Raw genomic sequence first — 20,700 nt, forward strand, 5'->3', positions numbered from 1 at the left:
TCTTTTCTGTCTGATTTTGTTTCTATTATATTCTTTGAGACAGTGTCTTATGTAGTGCAGCAGGTGTTGAACTAACTATGTAGCCCAGGATAGCCTTTAACATCTGATCCCCCTTGCCTCTACTTCACAAGTGTGGGGATACACACCTGTCACTCTGAATTTCCCACTATTTGTATTTCATACAAATGAAACCATAAAACTTTTAGTTTTGTTAACTAAAACTTTTGTTTTCAAGATTTTTCCATGGAGCAGCCTAATCTGTAGCTTATTTCTTCTTGTGTCCCCGTGGTGCTCTGCTGTGGGCATTGCTCACCTGCTGTCTGCTCACCTGCTGTCTGCTCACCAGGGGTGGACTTCAGATTGTTTGCACTTGGCTCTTGGCTCTTAGAAGGATGCGGCTATGGAAGCTCACATACAGTTTTGCCGAGTGAGACCAGTTTCCATTCCTTTTGGTTAAGGTAGTGAAGAGTAGTCCTGCTGGGTTGTATGGGGCTGTCTGAGGAAGCTGATCTGTTTTCTGCTCACAGGCACCGTGAAGGGTCTGGTTTCTCTAGTCCCCACAAGTCTTTGATAACCTCATTCTAGTGGTGTGGAGTGACACTTCCTGCAGTTTTGGTTTGCATTTTCCTAGTGACTAGTCATCCTGAGCATGGCCTCTTGTGTCCGTTGCCAGTTGTATATCTTCTCTGGAGAAATGTTTGTTTATATCACATCCATGGCATCTTTTTTCATTTTAATATTTTATGTGTATGGGTATTTTGCCTGCATGTATATATGTACACTACATGTATGGCTCGTAACCCACAGATCCAAAGTGGGTGTCTGATTTCTTGGAGCTAGAGTTACAACCAGTTGTGTGCTGCCATGTGGATATTGGGGATTGAACCCAGGTCCTCTGGAAGCACAACCAGTGCTCTTAACCTCTGAGTCTTCATGCCAGCCCCAGTCTGTCCATTTTTTTTTTTTTTTTGGTTTTTCGAGACAGGGTTTCTCTGTGGCTTTGGAACTTGTCCTGGAACTAGCTCTGTAGACCAGGCTGGTCTTGAACTCACAGAGATCCACCTGCCTCTGCCTCCCGAGTGCTGGGATTAAAGGCCGCCCGGCTTAGTCTGTCCATTTTTTAATTGAACTATTTGTTTCTTTTTAATATTGAGCAGCCAGAATCCTATGTAATTTCCAGATATAATTCTCTTATCAGTATGCTCACAAAAGTTTTCTCCTTTTCTGTGAACTGTCTTCTGACTTTCTTATATTGAGATAGGATCTTACATTGCTCAGGCTGGCTTTGACTTTACTGTGTAGCTGAAACAGGCCTGGAACTCCTGATTCTCCTGTCTCTACCTCTTAAGTGACATATGATTACAGGTGTGAGCCTGCAATTATTTATTTGCCTATTTCGTGCAAATATTTGGGGAAGTGTACTGCACCTGGATGGTGCAAATATCTGGGGAAGTGTACTGCACCTGGATGGTGCATACAATTAGATAAACATATATCCCCAGGCCAGAACAATGAAGATACCCATTGGTGGGGAATGTGTTAACACCATGTGTTATGGCCTCAGAGATAGTAAGAAGGAAAGCATAGACTTACACACAAGTCACTGTGTACACATTAATTGAAATTCATGTTCTACTAGGACAGGATGGAGCTGAAAATACTGTGGCTCAGTTGGTGGAGTGCCTGCCTAGCATGCATGAGACCCTGAGTTCCATCTTCAGCCCCACGTAACTGGACATGGTGCTGCACACGTGCAATCCCAGCACTCAGGAGGTGGAGGCAGGAGGATCAGGAGTTCCAGGGCATCCTTGGCCACACAGAGAGTTCCAAGTCAACCTGGGTTACGTGAGGTTTTATCTTAAAAAGAAAAAACAAAACATGCAGGGTAGAGTTATGTGCAAAATATATGCCTCGATGCAAATTAACATATACATCCCACATAGCTGTTGTTGATTTACATTTGCCTGTAGAAGTAACCAACATGCCAGGAGGAAAGAGACCTAACTGGCAGACCTGTGTGGGCCTCTCTTAGGGAGGGAGTGGTCAGATGCTTTCCTGGAGAACTCAGTAGTAGGAATAGTCCACTGCTGCCTCTAGGAGCTGAGGAATTCTAGGTAGTAAGCATGTTTGCTCTTATGGGGAAGAAGAGGTTATTATTAGTCTCAAGCACTGCCTTTTGTCCAACTATATGTGGAAGCCCTGGTGCTCTTGTCTATCAGAAGCTATCATCTCAGGAACCCTCACGTTAGAAAAATGCTGGGATCCTTGTTTGAAGGTAGGGGAATCCAGGGGCTGAGAAACCACCGAGTCTGACTGCTGCTTCCTTCCTCGAATATGTGTACATCTTGTCAATTTCTTATTTTTCTGGAAAATTGAAGGTCATAGTTTTCTCCTTGGCTGTTGACTGGGCCCTATCCAGGAGTGACTTGCTCTTGGAATAAAGAATCTGCTGAAACAGTGACTGGAAAAAGAATGTGGTTTTCATTCAAAGGCTATTAATATCTTTCTTCTTCATGATGTCGCAGGGCTGGTGTATTATGGTAGAATGCTCTTGTTCCAGTGCCATCAGTGGCCTGGACTAATGCCTCTGACCACTGCTGCTGCTGTATGTCTAGGTTCTGACTGCCTAACCAGAGTCAAGTTCTTAACACTCTGGACCTTTGGAGCTAAAGCTGTGTGTGGTGGCGCACACTTTTAATCCCAGCAGTTGGGAGGCAGAGGCAGAAGGAGCTCTGTGAGTTGAGGATAGCCTGGCTACGTAGCAAGTTTCAGACCAGCTAGGGATATATAGTGAGACTGTTTCAAGGGATGGGGGGAGATACCATATAGAGGGTGGTTAGGTAAAAATGTCTAAAGGACCCTGGAATGAAGACAATGAAAGAAAACTGAAGGACTGTGCTGTGGCTCATTTTATCATTACAATAGAATTTTAATTTTGCTTTCATGTCTAATATTTCCAGATCGAACCTTGCTCCAGAGACTGCACATTGGTCACTGTTATGGGCTGCACAATCTAACAGCAGTCCATCATTTTCATGTAGCACAGTTTGAGACTTAGCTAGATCTTCCTTTCTCCTGCCCGCTTCTTTCTTTTCTCCTTGTTTTGTGCTGCAAATAGTGGTGTGCAGGGTAGATGGCCTTCCTTCTTTGCCTTATGACTCTGAGGTGGTTTCCCAGAGGTGGCACGGACTGCGTTTGTGCCCAAGCAGTTGTACCATTGTGAAGTGCTATGAGTGAGTTGGCAGTGATGGCAAGGCATTCATCACCCACTCAGCAAAGGGCTGTCTAGCTTGATGTCTGTTGCAGTAGGGTCAGCTTAGGGAAATGGGTTTTACTGGATTGCTGAGCAGCACACTGGCCTGGAATGTGGCAGAAGTTGCTTAAGCTGAAGTCTGCAACATGGAACTCTATAGAGTGTGTACTGGAAATGCTTAGGGACATTGATCTGGCTTTGGGCTCAGTTGCATAGAGGTGCTTAGGGAGTCTGCAGGACTGTGTCTGTACAGCTCTCCTTCACAGAGGCACTCCAGGGACATTCCAGGGTTGGCTGACCATGGGAGCCATCCTGAAGCTCCCTGTGGATCTGATGGGACTAGAGCTGTGTGTGTAGTCTGTCTGGTAAATTGTCTGTGTGGAGGAAAGGCTAGCGTGCGTGTGTGTGTGTGTGTGTGTGTGTGTGCGCGCGCGCGCGCGCACATCTGAGCAGAGACCTCAATGGGAAAGGATTTGCCTAAGTTTGATTCGGAGCAGCTGGAAGGGCTAGGAGACGCCTTTATTCAGGTAGTAGAGGTTGAGGGAGGGGCTTGGAGTGAGAGAGCAGCGTAAAGACTCTTTGGTTCTGATTTCCGCTTTGCCCAGGAACCCTCATGCCTGGCAGAAGTGCTTCTCTTACCCCTCTCCCCTACACCCTGCCATGCCTGGGCACCTTTTCCTGAGGAGGGAAACTTACCTAGCCCCATCCCATTTATTTTTCTTTTCTTTTTAATGTTTTATTTTACATTTTAAGATTATTTTATGTTTTGTGTATGGATGTTTTTCGTGCATATATGTCTGTGTATCACATGCATGCCTAGTGCCTGCAGAGGCCAGAAGAGGGTGCCAGATCACCCTGAACTGGAGTTACAGACAGTTGTGAGCTGCCATGTGGGTGCTGGGAATCAAACTCAAGTCCTCTGGAAGAGTAGCCAGTGCTCTTAACCACTGAGCCATCTCTCCAGCCTATTTATCTTTCTCATTTGAAACAGTCTCAAGTGACTTAGGCTGGTCTTGAACTTGTTATGAAGCTGAAGTTTACCCTTGAACTCCTGATTCTCCCACCTCTAATTTCCAGTGGTGGGATTACAGGTGTGCACCTACAGTGCGGGATCCCAGGTGTGCACCTACAGTGCGGGATCCCAGGTGTGCACCTACAGTGCGGGAACCTACAGTGCGGGATCCCAGGTGTGCACCTACAGTGCGGGATCCCAGGTGTGCACCTACAGTGCGGAATCCCAGGTGTGCACCTACAGTGCGAGATCCCAGGTGTGCACCTACAGTGCGGGATCACAGGTGTGCACCTACAGTGTGGGATCCCAGGTGTGCACCTACAGTGGTATACACATGCATGGTTTAGATGTTTCATGTGTGGCAGGCAAGCCCTGTACCAACTGAGACATATCCCCAAACGTTCCATTCCATTTTCTGTGCCTGTGTTTGTTTAGCCGACATTCGACTCTTTCTTCTCTCTCATGTTTTTTTAAGCAGAAGCTCAGCTGGGCACTTGGGAGGCAGAGGTAGGAGGATCTCTAAGTTCGAGGCCGGCCTGGTCTACAGGACAACCAGGACTAAACGGTGAAACTCTGTCTCTGAAAAAAATAAAATAAATAAATAAAAGGAAAGCACCACAGTGACTGTGGTGGTTTGAATAAGAATAAGAATGGCTCCCAGGGCCCCCATAGGCTCACACATTGAATGCTTAGTCACCAGGGAATTTGAAAGGATTAGAAGGATTAGGAGTTAGTGACCTTTGAGGCTCCAAAACCCCATTTTAGGCTTAGTCTCTCTCTCTCTCTGCCCCTGATCAGGATGTAGCTTTTAGCTATTTCTCTAGCACCATGTCTGCCTGGTGTCACATTGTCACATTCCCTGCTATAATGATCATGGACTCACCCTCTGAACTGTAAGCCGGCCCCCAATTAAATGCTCCTTTTATAAGAGTTACCTTGGTCATGGTGTCTCTTCACAGCAACAGAACAGTGACTGAGATAGAGGTTGGTACCAGGGATTGGGCTATTGCTGTGACAGGCCAGATCATGCTGCTTGTTGGTAGAATGTGGACTTTGGACTAGAAAAGAATTTGAAAGCTTTAAATGGGCCTTATTGGGCCATTCTAGTAGGAGCATGGAATACAGTACTGAGGGTGATTTGGACTGTGGGGCCCAGCTCAAGGGGTTTCAGGGGGTACGAATATTAGTAACTGGCCTAGAGACATTGTTGTGATATTTTGGCAAAGAATGTGTGTGCTTTTCCCCCTTGTTCTAAGAATCTGTCTGAGGCTAAGTTGAAGAGTTTTGGATTAATGGTGTTGGCAGAGGAGACTTCAAGGCAGCTGAGCATTAGAAACCACTCTTAATAACGAGAAGGAGCAAGCTGGACAAAGAGAATTACAAAACTTTTTGTACAATCTGAGGAGAAAAGGAACTACCAGGAAGTGTAATGGAGCTAAGTCCAGTGCTCAAGGAGAGAAAAAGTTTAAAGAAAAGCCTGATACTAAAGGGAGTGGTAACCTCAGGGCAAGACCCAAACAGGTGTAGCTTTAGATTATAGTCTTTCAATTCTGGCACCTTTGACTTTTGGCACTGGACTGGATAAATGTTGGTGAAGGGGATTGCCCAGCAGCATTCCTGGCCTCTACCTACTGCAGGTGTGTGTGTGTGTGTGTGTGTGTGTGTGTGTGTGGTGACAGGGTCTTTCTCTGTAACTCTGACTAGGTTGGGACTCACTGTGTAGCTCAGGCTGACCTCAAATTCATGGCAATCCTCCTGTGATAGTTTACTGAGTGCTATGATTTTTAAATGTTCACCACCAAGCCTAGTTTCTCCAATCCATGATAAGAAAAAACAGACAAAATAAATCCCACAAAAATTAGAAAGAGCAAGAGCCAAGTATTGTGGCACCTTTAATTCCAGCACCTGGGAAGCAGAGGCAAGACAGATCTACACAGTGAGTTCTAGGATAGCCGGTGCAACATAGAAAGACCCTGTCTCAAAAAACAAACAAAAGCAAAAACAAAACAAAACAACCAAAAACTCAACCAAAAAGCCTCCAGGGTACTAGGGATGCCTTTCCTTGTAGAGTGCTGGTTCCAGAGGTAGCTCAGGGACTGATTCTCAGCATCTTCAGCCTGCTTTCCCAGAATGCCACAGACATAAGTGAGGACCAGACAGCCAAGATCATCCACGGCCCAGCCAGTTCCTGGATGGTTTGGGCAGGATCTCCCCCCCCCCCCTCCTGGGAGGTGAAGCCACCCAGCTGAGAATGTTATTTACCCCCACTCCTGGGTAAGACCTCTCATTAGTTCCTTGAATCCTCATACCTGGGCAGTATGTGCTTTCCCGTGAGGACCCTGGCCCCCAACATTGACAGGTGCTCCCCAGGTAACTAGAAGTGTGTAAGAGGGTCCATCCTTTGGGGGCAGTCCTCCAGTTGTTCCTTTTATCTGTGGCAGTCCTTCCCATAATATTTTTTTTGATACAGGGTTTCTCTTTGTTGCTTTGGAGCCTGTCCTAGAACTTGTTCTGTAGACCAGGCTGGCCTTGAGCTCACAGAGATCCTCCTGCCTCTGCCTCCACTGCCCGGCCCCATAAAATATTTTATCAATATGACACAGAGTTAGCCTTCATTTTAAATTGAGCATTCTAGTGCCATTTATAATGAGTGACCATCACTTCTGTCCTGTTCTAAAACATTCTTATCACTCAAGAGCCATCCACCCCCCACCCACTCCCGCCCCCAACCTCCCCTGTCTCTGCCTCTGAGTTTTTCTGTCCTTTTGAGAAGGATAGCACAAGCTCTCACTTTCTCATTCCTGCCACCAAGATGGCAAATGTGACCTGATAATGTTTGAACTCATCTTGAGTGGAGACTCAGGCAGAAGTTTGTGATAAAATTTATATGGGACCTTTTGGAATTTAAACACTAAATTAAAATTAGCTCTTAAGGACAGGGACAAGGAAAAGCCACAGGGTGCCGTTTGAACTGGGTTGTGGTATATCATGTGAACATATGACCTCTTGTGTGGGGTGCTGGGGATGGAACCCAGGGCCTTTCCCGCACCAGACACGTCTATTACTATGTGGAGTCCCTTCATTTTTTTTTTAAATATTTATTTATTATGTATACAATATTCTGTGTGTATGCCTGCAGGCCAGAAGAGGGCACCAGACCTCATTACAGATGGATGTGAGCCACCATGTGGTTGCTGGGAATTGAACTCAGGACCTTTGGAAGAGCAGGCAATGCTCTTAACCTCTGAGCCATCTCTCCAGCCCGAGTCCCTTCATTTTGAGACCTTAATTTTGATGGTGATCTAAGAAGAAATAAGGAAGCTTGTTTGGCTCACTAGCAGCTGGTGTTAGCTTACACTGTCCCTGGAGATAGCAGGAAGACTAGGGTTCACCTCTGGAGTGTAACTGAGACATGGCTGTTATTGCAAGGTGTTTTGTGGACAGGTGTGGTGCCAGTGTCAATGTCTTCTCCCCCAGCCTTAGTTCTGTCTCTGAGTGGAACCCTTTCTCCTTCTTGGTCAAGGATTGTGTAGATTAGTCATTTATTGACCTAGCCCACAGTTGGGGCTCAGGAGATAGTGTTAACTTGACATTCTTTCTGTGGAGTTTCAGTGCTGGAAGTTGTAGGGCTTCTGGGCTCTGATGCATGCATACGTGTGTGCTGCATTCTCTGGTTTGTCACTGGAGGATGTGAGAGAGCACGTTATGTTTCTGTGTGCCAGTTTGTGCACGGTTCTTTCTGCATAATGCAGGGCTAGTGGCACACACACTCTCATACAACAACCAGTGTTCAGAGAAGGGAAGTGACTGCCTTGTCACATGGCCAGCAAGTGGCCTGGCTAGGATGAGGACTTACATCTTGTGACTTCCTAATGCCTGTTCCTGCCTTCATAACCAGGGGCCTCCCTCTGTACTTCCTGCTACTGATACATGGAGCCGCCTGTGCACCCTGTGTCTTGGACACTCTCTTCCCCAGTCTGTGCAGGGATAAGGTGACCACAGGTGCCCTGCTGGGTCTGATAGTCTTCACTGGGATTCATGACGGTAGAGATCACTGCCGGTAGAGCTTCTAGGCTGAGAGCCTCTAGGGTGTGTTTCGCAGGGTACATGATGACCTGAGTTCAAATACCTAGTACCCATGTGAAAATGCCAGATGCAGTGGAGTATGCTCATAATCTAAATCTGGGAGACAGAGATAGGTGGATCCCTGGTGCTCCCTGGATTACCAGCCTAACCTGAGACCCCGCTCAAAAGGAAAACAAACAAATAAACAAGCCCAAATGGACAGCTCCTGAGGAATGAGACCTGAGGCTAAACTCTTGTGTCGGGATGCATATGCACACACATGTACCTGCACATGCACAAACATACACACATCTCTGTGGTGCACACAGATGTTCCCACTCCTCACAAATTAGTAGTTGTGGCTGGGCACATGGCTGACTAGGAGAGTGCCTGTCCAGGGAGGTAGAAGAGCTTTTTCTTTTTCCTGATTTGTTTTTATTGTATTTTAGTCACATACATTTCTGTTATGATGAGAATAACGTGGTAGAGGCATTTCCAGGGTGAAACTGTCATTTCTAGTTGCTACTGTCCAGTGTGAGGAGTTGTTGAGTCTGTTACTTGGAAAAAGGAAGGAAGAAAGCTGTACTTTCCATTTTGGTGTTAAGAGGGAAGAGCAGAAACTAACCCTTCTGCTAAGTGAAGAGAGGGCTAAGGAGAGGCACAGGGGTGAGGATGTGTGAGGGTCTGCTGAGAATCCGGTGTAGGGCTGCCTGTCAAAGCCTCTTTCAGCAAAAGTAATTATTTCTTGAGTGTCTTCGTTTTATCTCCCGGCTTGGAGGAAGGCAGGCATCATGATGTGATTCCAACACAGACTTCAGGGGGCCAATGTCTTCCATCAGACTCACACTTGCCCCAGTTAGTGCCCAGGTTAAAGCAGAATCTTAGCCTGCTAGACTGGTTTGAAGCACCCTCCATGACCAACTAGATGCTCTCCTGCCCTGTCTGATGGTCCTGCCCACCCCAACCCCAGGAGACTTGTAGTCCTGTCTGATGATTCTTTTTTTTTTAAACTTTTTTTTATTTATTTACTTAACTTTATTATGTTTGTTGGTGTGAAGGTGTCAGATCTCATGGAACTGCATTTTCAGACAGTTGTGAGCTGCCATGTGGGTGCTGGGAATCGAACCCGGGTCCTCTGGAAGAGCAGTCAGTGCTCTTAACCGCTGGACCATCTCTCCAGCCCCCTGTCTGATGGTTCTTATGCCTACCCCTGCCCCTCTCGTCCTGAAACACAGAAGCTGAGCTTGTCTTGCCTCAGCCTCTCCCCTAGCTGTTTGCTCTGCATGGAATGGGCCCTTCTATGGCTGCTGCTCTTCTTTATGAAGAATTTAGCTCCCATGTCACTTGTGCAGAGAGCCCACACCGTGTTGGCTGTAGTGGCTTTTCTGGTCCTCTCTTCCTGCTTTATTGTTGTGGTTTTTTCCTGTCTCCATCACTGTTTATTACTCGTATGCTTACGCACCACCTTCTCTTCCTAATATATGAGAAAATGACTTTATACCTTTTCATTCCCGTGTCTCCAACAATTCTCCTGGTGTGGCCCAGGATTGAGGACACTGAGTAGTTCTTTTCCTGTTGTTCAAAGTGACTGCTCTGTGACTGGGGCATTGCTATCTACAGCCTAACTCTGTTGATTGGTGCCTCCCGGCCTCTTATTGAGCATCTATGCCACCTGTTAGTGGTCTACCTGGTGCTGAAGGCCCCTTCCCTAAAGCTCCTTAGTAAACATTCTGCGTGTGCCTTGTTCTAGTGGGAATCATTTGGGAATTTATTTGACTGTAACAAACCGACCAAGCACCTATGGTGGTTTGAACAGATGTGTTTTTTGATTGATGAGAATTATTTGTGGTATTGACTTAGCATCTCACTGCCAGGCACACAAAGGTACCAGGAGGCTCCTTTGTGGTTCTCCTGGATTTCCCTTTGGGCATGTAGTTCAATGGGCAAAGGACTGCTCTGGCTCAGAGTGGTAAAGTAACCCAGGCATGAGGATTGAGGAAGGAGCGACACCCTTCGCCATTTCGCAGGGGATAGCATACCAAGCACACTCTTGCTTGCTTCTTACTGACCAACCTGTTGATGTTTGTTTATTTTTAAGACACGGTCTCAGATAATCAATCTAGGCTGACCCCAGACTCCTTTTGTAGCTAAGGAAGACCTTGAATTCCCGACCATCCTGCATCCACTTTCTAATAATTGGTGTGTCCACTATTTCTGGTTCATGAGGTGCTGAACCCAGGGCCCCACACATGCTAGGCTAGCATTCTGTCGACTGGGTCACATCCCCAGACATCATTGACCAACTCTGTAATGTCAGCAATAGCTGAGAAAGTTAGCAACTAGGTTTCCCAGCCTGTCTAGCTGATAGTAGGGGAAAAGGTAGTAAGACCATCCAAGGACAGTGCCTGCTATTCCAGGCAACTTACATGCTACTTCATGGGTAGGGGCAGCCCTACCCTCCAGGACATGTTTGACAATGTAGGAACAATGTAGGAAGCCAACTCTGTGTGTGTGTGTGTGTGTGTGTGTGTGTGTGTGTGTGTGTGTGTGATGGGGAAAGCATTGCTAGCCAATAATCTTTAAGAGGTGGGTCTTAGTTAAGGTGTGACTTCACTGGGACCCAGGTAAAAAGGTGTGCACCTCCGTGTGCACTCTGCATCTTTTCCCAGCAGGACATTGCTGTGATTGGACTTCTTGTTTCCTGTTTCTTGAGTTTTTTCCCTTATAATAAATAAAATGTAATTGTTTTATCCTTAGCTAGCCTGATTATTTCTACAGTTGGCATGGTTATTTTTATATGTGTGTGTGTGTGTGTGTGTGTGTGTGTGTGTCTGTGCGCACATGCTAATGGTATCCACTGAGTAGATGCCAGGGACATTGCTACATTCCCTAAAGTATCAGTAGTATCACAACAAAGAAACTGATACATTCAATCTGTGGAAACTGCGTTTAACTGTTTTCCTGTGATGTAGTACCTCATTGTAGTGGTATAGATTGTTAGTGCCCAGTTTGTCCACTTACTTTGTTAAAGATGAATTAAGGACTGGGCTTGTTTGTGGACAGCCATGTATTATGTCAAATGTCAGAAAGCCTTTTTTTTTTTTTCTCTTTTGAGACAGAGTCTCTGTAGTTCTGGCTATCCTGGAATTTGCTTATGTAGACCAGGCTGGTCTCAAACTCACAGAGATCCTCTTGCCTTTACCTCCTGAGTGCTGGGATTAAAAGCCCGTGTTGTGTCACTGAGCTTGGCATCGCGTGCCAGAAAGCCTTAATCAGAGTCTAGTTATCAAATAGAAGTAATTAAACCCCATTTTATTTCAGGGTCACAGAATGATGACAAAAGGCAATTCCTGCTGGAGCGACTGCTGGACGCAGTGAAGCAGGTAAGAATGCACACAGCAGCCTTTTGTGTGAATGTCCGAAGGTAACGTAGAAGTCATTTCTTCCCTTTTATGTGCACAGCTTTATTTTGTGTCTGGGAATGGTTTTGGGTTTGTTTTGAGACTAGGTTCAGCAGGTCACCCAGGGTGGCCTTGAACTCCCTAAGTAACGTGTATTGGCCTTGTACTTTCACCTCAGCCTCCCAACTGCTGGAATTACGGCTGTGTACCACCAAGTCCAGCTGTTTCAGAGAATGGCTAAACAAAGAGTTTCCTTAGGGAATGACTGAGCAGGGAAGGCAGTAAGAGTAGGGATAGAGGAAGTTATTGGTTTGGAGTTTCAAAGTCTATCCTTTAGCAATGACTGTCTTCATTTCAGAATTTGATTTCCCAGCAGATTTGTTTTAGGGCAGCTCTTCATAGGTGCTGGCTTGCAGTTACGACTCCCAAAGTACAAATGCCCCGAGCCTCTGTTGCCAGCAGCTGTGCTGGCTTCCTGATACGCTGCTGTGGCTGCTGATGCTGGCTTGCCTGACACTGTAATGCTAGCTGTCATCACATGTCAACCTTACAGTGAATTCTTCAGCACTGACAGAGGAGTTCCTGTGACTGTTTCCACTCTACAGATCACGGCACTGAGTGAAGCTGAGAGATCAGCAGCTCACTCAAACATCAGTTAGTAAGGAGACTGAAGAATCGCTCTCGGAAGGGACTGCTGACTGTTATTGGCATGTGATTACAAGGAGGGAAAGACCTTATAGAGTTTGTGGATTAAATGTTGAAGTGGGGCCAGAGAATCCAATGTTTGCTTGGAAGTTGAGGGAGCCTCGTGTGGTGAATAGGTTGAGGGAGTTCCACATTCTTTTCAGCTGCCAGATTTGTCTGCCTTTTCTGAGTGTGTCCCTGTGCTGGTCAGACTTTTGTTAACATGATACAAGCTAGAATTATTACCTGGGAAGGAGAACCTCAGTTGAGAAAATGCCTTCATCAGGTGGACTGTAGGTGAGTCTGTAGTGTGTTATCTTGATTAATGATTGATGGAGGAGGGCCCAGCTCATAGGGGCAGATGCCAACCCTCAGCAGGAGGTCCTGGGTGCTGTTAGAAAGGCTGAGCAAGCCAGGCAGAGTAAGCCAGTGAGCCGTGTGTTCCATGGCTTCTGCTTCAGTTCCTACCTCAGTTTTCTGCACCAATTTCCCTTGGTGATGATTGCGATGTGGACATGCCCGATGAAATAAACCCTTTCTTGCTCAGGTTGCTTTTGGTCATAGAATTTATAGGCCTAAGGTCGTCTCTTCTCCCCTGGAGTCTGGCCCTCCCTCTGCACGGGATGCTGGATGAATCATACTTGTTAGCACAGGTAGAGTTTGGTCTGCAGTTAATCCAGAACACAAGACAGCAAGACAAGGAATGAGTTCAGTGGCTGTTCATGTAGCACCTAAAGAAGCAGGTTGGGGCTTCTGGTCACAACTTCTCGGTTATTCTGAGGGGTTGAACTGTGATATTTATCTTAAAAAACAAAAAACAGCAAATGTATTTATCTATCATTTACCTACAATTAAAATATACCACTTGGCAAGTCACAAATTCTGATAACAGTATCCTTTTTTGATTGTATGTAGTTTTTAATCCTAAGTCTCATAGGATGCAAGTTTGCTACCCATAAAAAAGATTCTGTCTTTAACATGGAATAGTGAGCTGGGAGTGTATACATGTATGTAATCCCAAGATTGCTGTGAATTTGGTCACAGAATTGGCTGTGAATTGGATGCAGAGTGAGACTGTCTCAAAACAAAGCAGATCAAACCAACAACGACAGAGGTGAAGGTGAGGTGACTGTGTGGACTGGGTTCATGGCTGAAATGGTTAGGGTAGCATTGTAGCTCTGATTTTAAACAGGTAGCTTTCCCATCCACCCAGCCTGGCAGAGCTGCTCAGCACAACAAGGTGGCTGTCATTTGACACAGTCTAACCCTTTGGGGCTCTGTCAAGAAGAGCCATCAGCACAGGCATGGAGGTTCTCAGCGCCAGAGAGCTCCCTGGTAACTGCAGGGCCTGCGCTCCTGTCTGCCTAGTTTGCCCACTTCCTGGAGTCAAGGGGGAGACTAGGCTTCCTGTAAGAGGAGTCTGAGGCCAGAGTGTTGTCTTCTTACTTTTGAAGTACCAGGGCCTCTGTCCCCACTGTATCTGAAGACCTTGTGGGCTGTTCTGTGATGTCTCCGTCTCAGCCTAGCAGCTGACCTCAGCATTCTCTTTCTCTGCAGTGCCAGATCCGCTTTGGAGGGAGAAAGGAGATCGCTTCGGACTCTGACAGCAGGTGAGGTCTTACTTTTTGTCATCCTCATTGTCTTCCTCTCTTTCTCTCTCTCTCTTTCTCTCTCTCTCTCTCTCTCACTCTTTCTCTTTGGTTTTTCGAGACAGGTTTCTCTGTAGCTTTGGAGCCTGTCCTGGAACTAGCTCTTGTAGACCAGGCTGGCCTCGAACTCACAGAGATCTGCTTGCATCTGCCTCCTGAGTGCCAGGATTAAAGGTATGTGCCACCATCACCTGGCTCAATTTTTTTTTTTTGGTTTATGTATTATAGTATGTGTGAGTGCAAGTGCTCACATGCCACAATACATGTATGTAGGTTAGCAACTTTTGGGTGTTGGTTCTCTCCTTCCATCATAGACTCTGGGGTCGAACTCAGGTTGGACAGGCTTCGGTGGCAATGCTTTTACCTGCTGAACTCTCTCTCCTGAACCCCTAGTACTGTTAGGGGCCTTAGCTCTGCCAGTAGTGAGTTTACAGACATGTGCACCATGCTCAGAAAACAGGTGATTTTCAAAAACCACTTTACCGTTCATGAAAAGGTGCCAAGAACAGAGGCTGCTGTGTCTGCCTCTGTGACAGACCAGCATGACTTTGTGTAGTGTGTGTGTACAGTGTCTGTGCATGTGTGTGCAGTGTGCGTGTGTGCATGTGGATGTATGTGCAGTAATGAGCACATGTGTGCAGTGTGTGTCTGTGTAATGTGTGTGTATGTGTGCATGTGCGTGTTTCTGTGCAGTGTGTGTGCATGTTCATGTATGTGCAGTAATGAGCATATGTGTGCAGTGTGTGTCTGTGTAATGTGTGTGTGTGTATATGTGTGTGTATGTGTGCAGTGTATGTGCATGTGCGTGTTTCTGTGCAGTGTGTGTGTGCATGTACATGTATGTGCAGTAATGAGCATATGTGTGCAGTGTGTGTCTGTGTAATGTGTGTGTGTATATGTGTGTGTATGTGTGCAGTGTGTGCATGTGCGTGTTTCTGTGCAGTGTGTGTGTGCATGTACATGTATGTGCAGTAATGAGCATATGTGTGCAGTGTGTGTATGTGTAATGTATGTATGCATATGTGTGCAGTGTGTGTGCATGTGCGTGTTTCTGTGCAGTGCACCTGTGCACACAGTGTGTATAGTGTGCACACACTCAGGTCTGTGTGCAGTGTGTGTGTAGTATATGTGTGTTCACTTTCCTTCATCATTGTGCTGTTCATTTCCCGAGAGATATCTGTCCTCCGTAGTACAGTTTATACTTGGTCTGAATAATAAAAACCCTGAGTCAGATATTAGGGGGTAAAAGCTGAAAGATCAGAGAAGCAGAGCAACCAGCTCCTAGTTCTCACCCCACAAAATCATCAGAACAAATGGGGTATCCTGTCTCTAGGAATCCTCAGACTGAATGCCTTCTCTGCAAAACTTCAGACTGGATCCTGAGCTTCTGTCTCCTCCTGCCGTATATTTTCTCTGCCCAGCCATATCATTTCCCTTCTCTACTGCTTGTTTCTCTTTCTCTTTTAGACTGATTCAATCTCATGTAGCCCAGGTGGCCTCGAACTCACAAAGATCTGTCTGCCTCTGTCTCCCGAGTGTTGGGATTAAATGTGACCGCTACCTGGTCTCTATGGCTAACTAGTGTGGCTAGCTCCACACTTTGATCTTCAGGCAAGCTTTATTTGTTAAAGCACAAACAAAATATCACCACATAATGTCAGATGATTGTGTTCCTACATAACAGCTGCACCTTTTCTTAGGTAAGATCTTAATGTTCGTGCTGGCAAGATGTCTCTGGCTGTGGCACCTTATGACCTGAATTTGATCTCAGATACCCAGAGGTGAAAGAAGAGAACAAACTCTCTCTATTGTCATCTGACTTCGACATGCTTGCTATGATTTGTATGCCCACCTACACACACACACACACACACACACACACACACACACACCGTAAAAACGCTGTTGAATAGTAGATTTTAAAAAGTTAGTTCCTGGCTGGAGAAATGGCTCAGCAGGTTAGAGCATTTACTGTTTTTGCAGAGGACCCAAGTTTGATTCTCAACATCTATGTCAGGTGACTCACAACTGCCTATCACTTCAGTACCAGGGGATCTTATGTACTCTCCTGGCCTCTGTGGGTACCACGCATAAAGGTATGTACACACAGACATACACATACACTTAAAAAAAAAAGAAGAAAAAGTTGATTCCGGCTGCTCTGGCTGTTGGCTGTGGCTAGGTATTGGTAGTATTAGTCATCAATTACTATTGCTTGGTGCTGTGTTGACATTGCATCTTTAGGACAGCCTAAACTAGTAACATTGTGCCTTTTCTAGAGAGGCTAATGATGGTGCCCAGATAGTGTGTTTGTCAACATTTTGGTTCCTGTGATAGGCTTTCCAAGAGAAGTAAAAAGAGGAAACACGGTGACTCATGGCTTTGGAGGTAATAGTCCCCAGTCACTGTGTCTGGTGCATGATGGTGCAAGCTGCTCGTCCTGCATCTGGGAAGCAGAAAGGGCTCCTGAGAGGGGACAATGCCCCAGTGACCATTATTCTCCAACTAGGTCCTGTTGCCTAAGGTTTCTTGAGTTCTGTCATCATTGCAAGCTTGCCTGGCTGCAGGAGCCCTCTTCCCCTCCAGAGGGAATGTTGGCTGCCATGGGGAGACAGGAGTCTTGCAGCTACTCCCTGGTCTGCATTTGGCCTGCCTACTGTCTTGAGCTCTACTTCACACAGTGTAGCCTCCCCTTTTCTCCCCTGGTAGCTATTTGTCCTCAACATGCCTGCCTGCACTAGATGAGCATTCTCTCTCTGGCACTCCTTCCTAAGCTCTCTCTACTTCCAGACACGCCAGTTCCCTCAGCCTTCTCTCAGAACACTTGACTTTGTCCACTTCCTTTTGCCCATCACCCCCTCCGGGCAGCTTCAAGGTCTATAGCTAATGAAACGATCTGAGGCTTCAGAACAGCAGGAGGTCACCTGTGACCATGGACTCAGCCACCCATCTGCAGTCTGGGACCTGGCAAGGGGAATGCTGCTGTGCAGCTCTCTCCTTTTGGTTTGCTCTGGGACTTCAGCCCATGGGACTGTGCATGACCAGGATGGGTCTTCCCTCTAGACTACTTTTCCATGGTGATTCTAAATCTAGTCACGTTGACACTGAGGATTAGTCACTCACCAGGAGTGGTATAGCCTGGAGTAGTAAGCTCTGGGATCCCCTGGATGACTTCCCGAGGAAGTAGGCACTCAGGGTCCAGTTAGGAGTAAGGTCTTCTTTTTCCACTTGGGCTCTCGCCTGGCTTACCTCAGCCTTAGCATTTCATGGGCCTTGTTCACTGTGAAGAGTACCCGCCATGGAGGAATGCTCATTTCACACCACGTCAGGGGAACCCTTTCCCTTTGGGAATTATAGGCTGGGTTGGCCTCTGCTTTCTGAGTGCCAGATTAAAGGTGTGTGCCACCACTACCTGGTTGCATTTTCCCATTTTAAATGCCTCTGTATTCGTCATGTGACTTTTATCTTTAGTGTGTCTCATGCTTCCCACCAGCCTCTCTTTAGTCAAAGGTGTTAACTGGATGCCATATTCTTATTGGCCTGGGAAAACTTCTGGGTTTGGTTAATTGGATCTGATACTTCCCCCACATAGGTTTTTAATTTTTATTTTTTACTTTACATTGATGATAGAACCAGGAGTCTCACACTTGCTATACAGGTATTCTACTACAGGGGTAAGCCACCAGCCCTGTATCTTTTTGTTTATTAACAAGATTAGAAAAAATATTTTGTACATATGATACTGGGAATGTAATCCAAGAGCTTACATGTGTTATGTAGGTGTTCTACATCCTCAGCCCAGGGTAGCCTTGTCTGACTGTGTAACCCAGGCTAATCTTGAACAGGTGGCCTCTTACCTCCTTCTCCCTGTGCTAGCAAAACAAGCATGTACTAGCATACTTGACTATGAGTTGATTCCTTCCTGGAAAAAGAGTGTTTTTAGCAGATGTAGAACTCTTGGATATTTAAGAAATCTGAGCACATTTTCATATCTAAATTTAAATAAACATTTGTCTAGGGTGTAAATGATGGTTGCTGAGAAGGAGCACAGTGGACACATGCAAACCTCATTCTTCTAGACTCCACATGTTTATTTGGTGACGATGAGAGGCAACTAGCATGCAGCATGGTCTCTGGAGTCTACATACCTTCAGGCCTACCGTGGGCACAAGTTACTGCAACTGGGTGTGTAATTTTGGGCTGCACTTGTCTCTCCAAGCCTCTCCTGTGATAGGAACACCAGAGGATGTGGACTAGGGTGGTGCTTATCTATAGTGGCATTTGCTGGGCACACTTAGGAAGAACTTAATGGATTCAACGTTTTTGCTCTGTAGACCAGCTCACCTCGAACTCACAGAGATCCACTTGCTTCTGCCTCCTGAGTGCTGGGATTAAAGGTGTGTGCCACCATGCCCAGCCTACATTTTTGCTTTATGCCGGGCACACCTGCATTTTTGGGTAGTTAATTAAAATTCAGAGGACTCTGGGTATCCTGCTGCTGAGGGGGTGTTGGAGGGCACTGTTCTGTGTTTGAGACGCCACATGAGAGGACGGTTGCCTACAGAACACTGAGTTGAGTTTGGACATGTAAATTGTGGTGACAATCACAGTGACCTATAATTAGATGGTACAGAGGTGACCGTAGCATTAGTGAATAAATGGGTGGGTGGAGGGGCTACAGGTTGTGCTTGGGCAGAGGTAACATTCAATATGAAGGTACGAGGAAAGGGTAAAGTGGATGGACGTACGAACTTGTGTGTTGTACATACCTCTCTGCTGTCCTGGAAAAGTGTGCTGGTGGATTTTCTGTCAATTTCCACAAGGTAGGGTTATCTGGGAAGAGGGAACCTCAGTTGAGAGAATGCCTCCCTCAGAGCCAAGTCTGTGGGATATTTCCTTGATTGGTGACTAATGGAGGAGGGCCAGCCCAAGTGGTCAGTGCCATCCCTGGACAGGTGGTGCCGGGTTATGTTGACAGAGGTTTCTGACTCCCCTGGTCCTGCAGCCATTCAGTCCTAAAGAAACACACAGAGGTCTACATTAATTATAAACTGGTTGGCCTATTTGCTCAGGCTTCTTATTAACTAATTCTTACATCTTAAATTGGCCCATTATTCTGGTCTATGTTAGCTACATGGCTTGGTACCTTTTTCAGTGAGGCATTCTCATCTTCTTTGGCGGCTAGGTGACAACTGCAGACTGGCTCTTTCCTCTTCCCAGAATTCTCCCATTCTGGTTGTCCTGCCTCTACTTCCTGCCTGGTTGTCCTGCCTATACTTCCTGCCTAGTCACTAGCCAATCAGTGTTTTATTAAAATACAAGTGGCAGGATAAAAGACCATTGTCCCACAACAGGGTTACATAAAGAAGCAAACTGAGGGGCTGGAGTGATGGCTCAGTGGTTAAGAACATTGTCTGCTCTTACAAAGGTCCTGAGTTCAATTCCTGGCAACCACATGGTGGCTCACAGCCATCTGTAATGAGGTCTGGTGCCCTCTTCTGGCCTGCAGACATACACACAGACAGAATATTGTACACAAAATAATAAATAAATAAATAAATAAATAAATAAATAAGAACCAAGCTGAGCAAGCCATGGGGGCATATCAGTAAGCATCATTGAGGGTATTTGAGCGATGTTATGGAAATCTAAGTCAGTGTAGTGGAAATTTCATAAAATATATGAAAGCAATCTTAATGAAGTGTTCTAATAATGGGGGATATGGAGTCCCAACTGGCCATCTCTTGTTACCAAATGAGTCCTCAAGTATAGTTACTGCATTGCGTTCAGTTGAGTTGTTGGCCAAGAGAGTCCCGTGGAAATCCCCAGATGACCAAGGCTGTTGCTAAAACAGTGAGTTGTTCGTCACAAACTGACAATGGGGCCCCATTGCCTAGGCCAACACCCACACAGCTATTCCGCATGGAGAATCCGAGCTGATGCCTGCATGGAGGCTTCACTCCTGCGTCTAGTCTCTTCAGTATGGGAAAGAGAAACAGAAACACCAGCACAGTCACAAAACTCTGTACCTACAATTTGTCGTGCATTCATGACATTGCCTAGGGCAGTGGTGGCACAGAACTTGAGTAGCCAACCAGTGTCTGTTTGTTGTAATGCTCCATTCCACAGGTAGAACCCATTCACCAAGAACTGTGAACTAGATAGCCCAGAGACCTACAGTAAAACCAAACACTACTTGTCTTTAAAAAAAAGTATAGCCGGCCAGGCGGTGGTGGCGCACGCCTTTAATCCCAGCACTTGGGAGGCAGAGGCAGGCAGATCTCTGTGAGTTCAAGGCCAGCCTGTTCTATAAGAGCTAGTTCCAGGACAGGCTCCAAAGCTACAGAGAAACCCTGTTTCGAAAAACAAAACAAAACAAAACAAAAATCAATAAAATGACTCTCTCTCTCTCTCTCTTGTGTGCACGTGCATGCTCGTGTGTGTGTGTGTGTGTGTGTGTGTGTGTGTGTGTGTGTGTGTGTGTGTTTGAGACATGGTTTTTCTGGTTAGCCCTGACTGTTGACAGAGGTTTTTGTCCCGCCGGTCCTGCAATCATTCAGTCCCAAAGAGACACACAGAGGTCTATATTAATTATAAACTGGTTGGCCTATTAGCTCAGGCTTCTTATCAACTCTT

The 20,700-nt window shown here is 46.1% G+C and overlaps 1 protein-coding gene across 2 annotated transcripts in view; it reads left to right on the forward strand.

Annotated features, from left to right (window-relative positions):
• Snx29 (sorting nexin 29) overlaps nt 1-20,700 on the forward strand; it is a 412,124-nt gene that overhangs the window by 3,843 nt on the left and 387,581 nt on the right. For both annotated transcript variants that reach the window (XM_041676439.1, XM_041676440.1), the window contains exons 2-3: nt 11,652-11,713; nt 13,973-14,025. In XM_041676439.1, the coding sequence (XP_041532373.1) occupies nt 11,652-11,713; nt 13,973-14,025 (115 nt within the window). The remainder of the gene's footprint in view (nt 1-11,651; nt 11,714-13,972; nt 14,026-20,700) is intronic.

Source organism: Microtus oregoni, unplaced genomic scaffold (genome assembly GCF_018167655.1).
Source record: "Microtus oregoni isolate MIOR12 unplaced genomic scaffold, Mior012 000027F_ref0000203, whole genome shotgun sequence".
Taxonomy (NCBI): Eukaryota; Metazoa; Chordata; class Mammalia; order Rodentia; family Cricetidae; genus Microtus; species Microtus oregoni.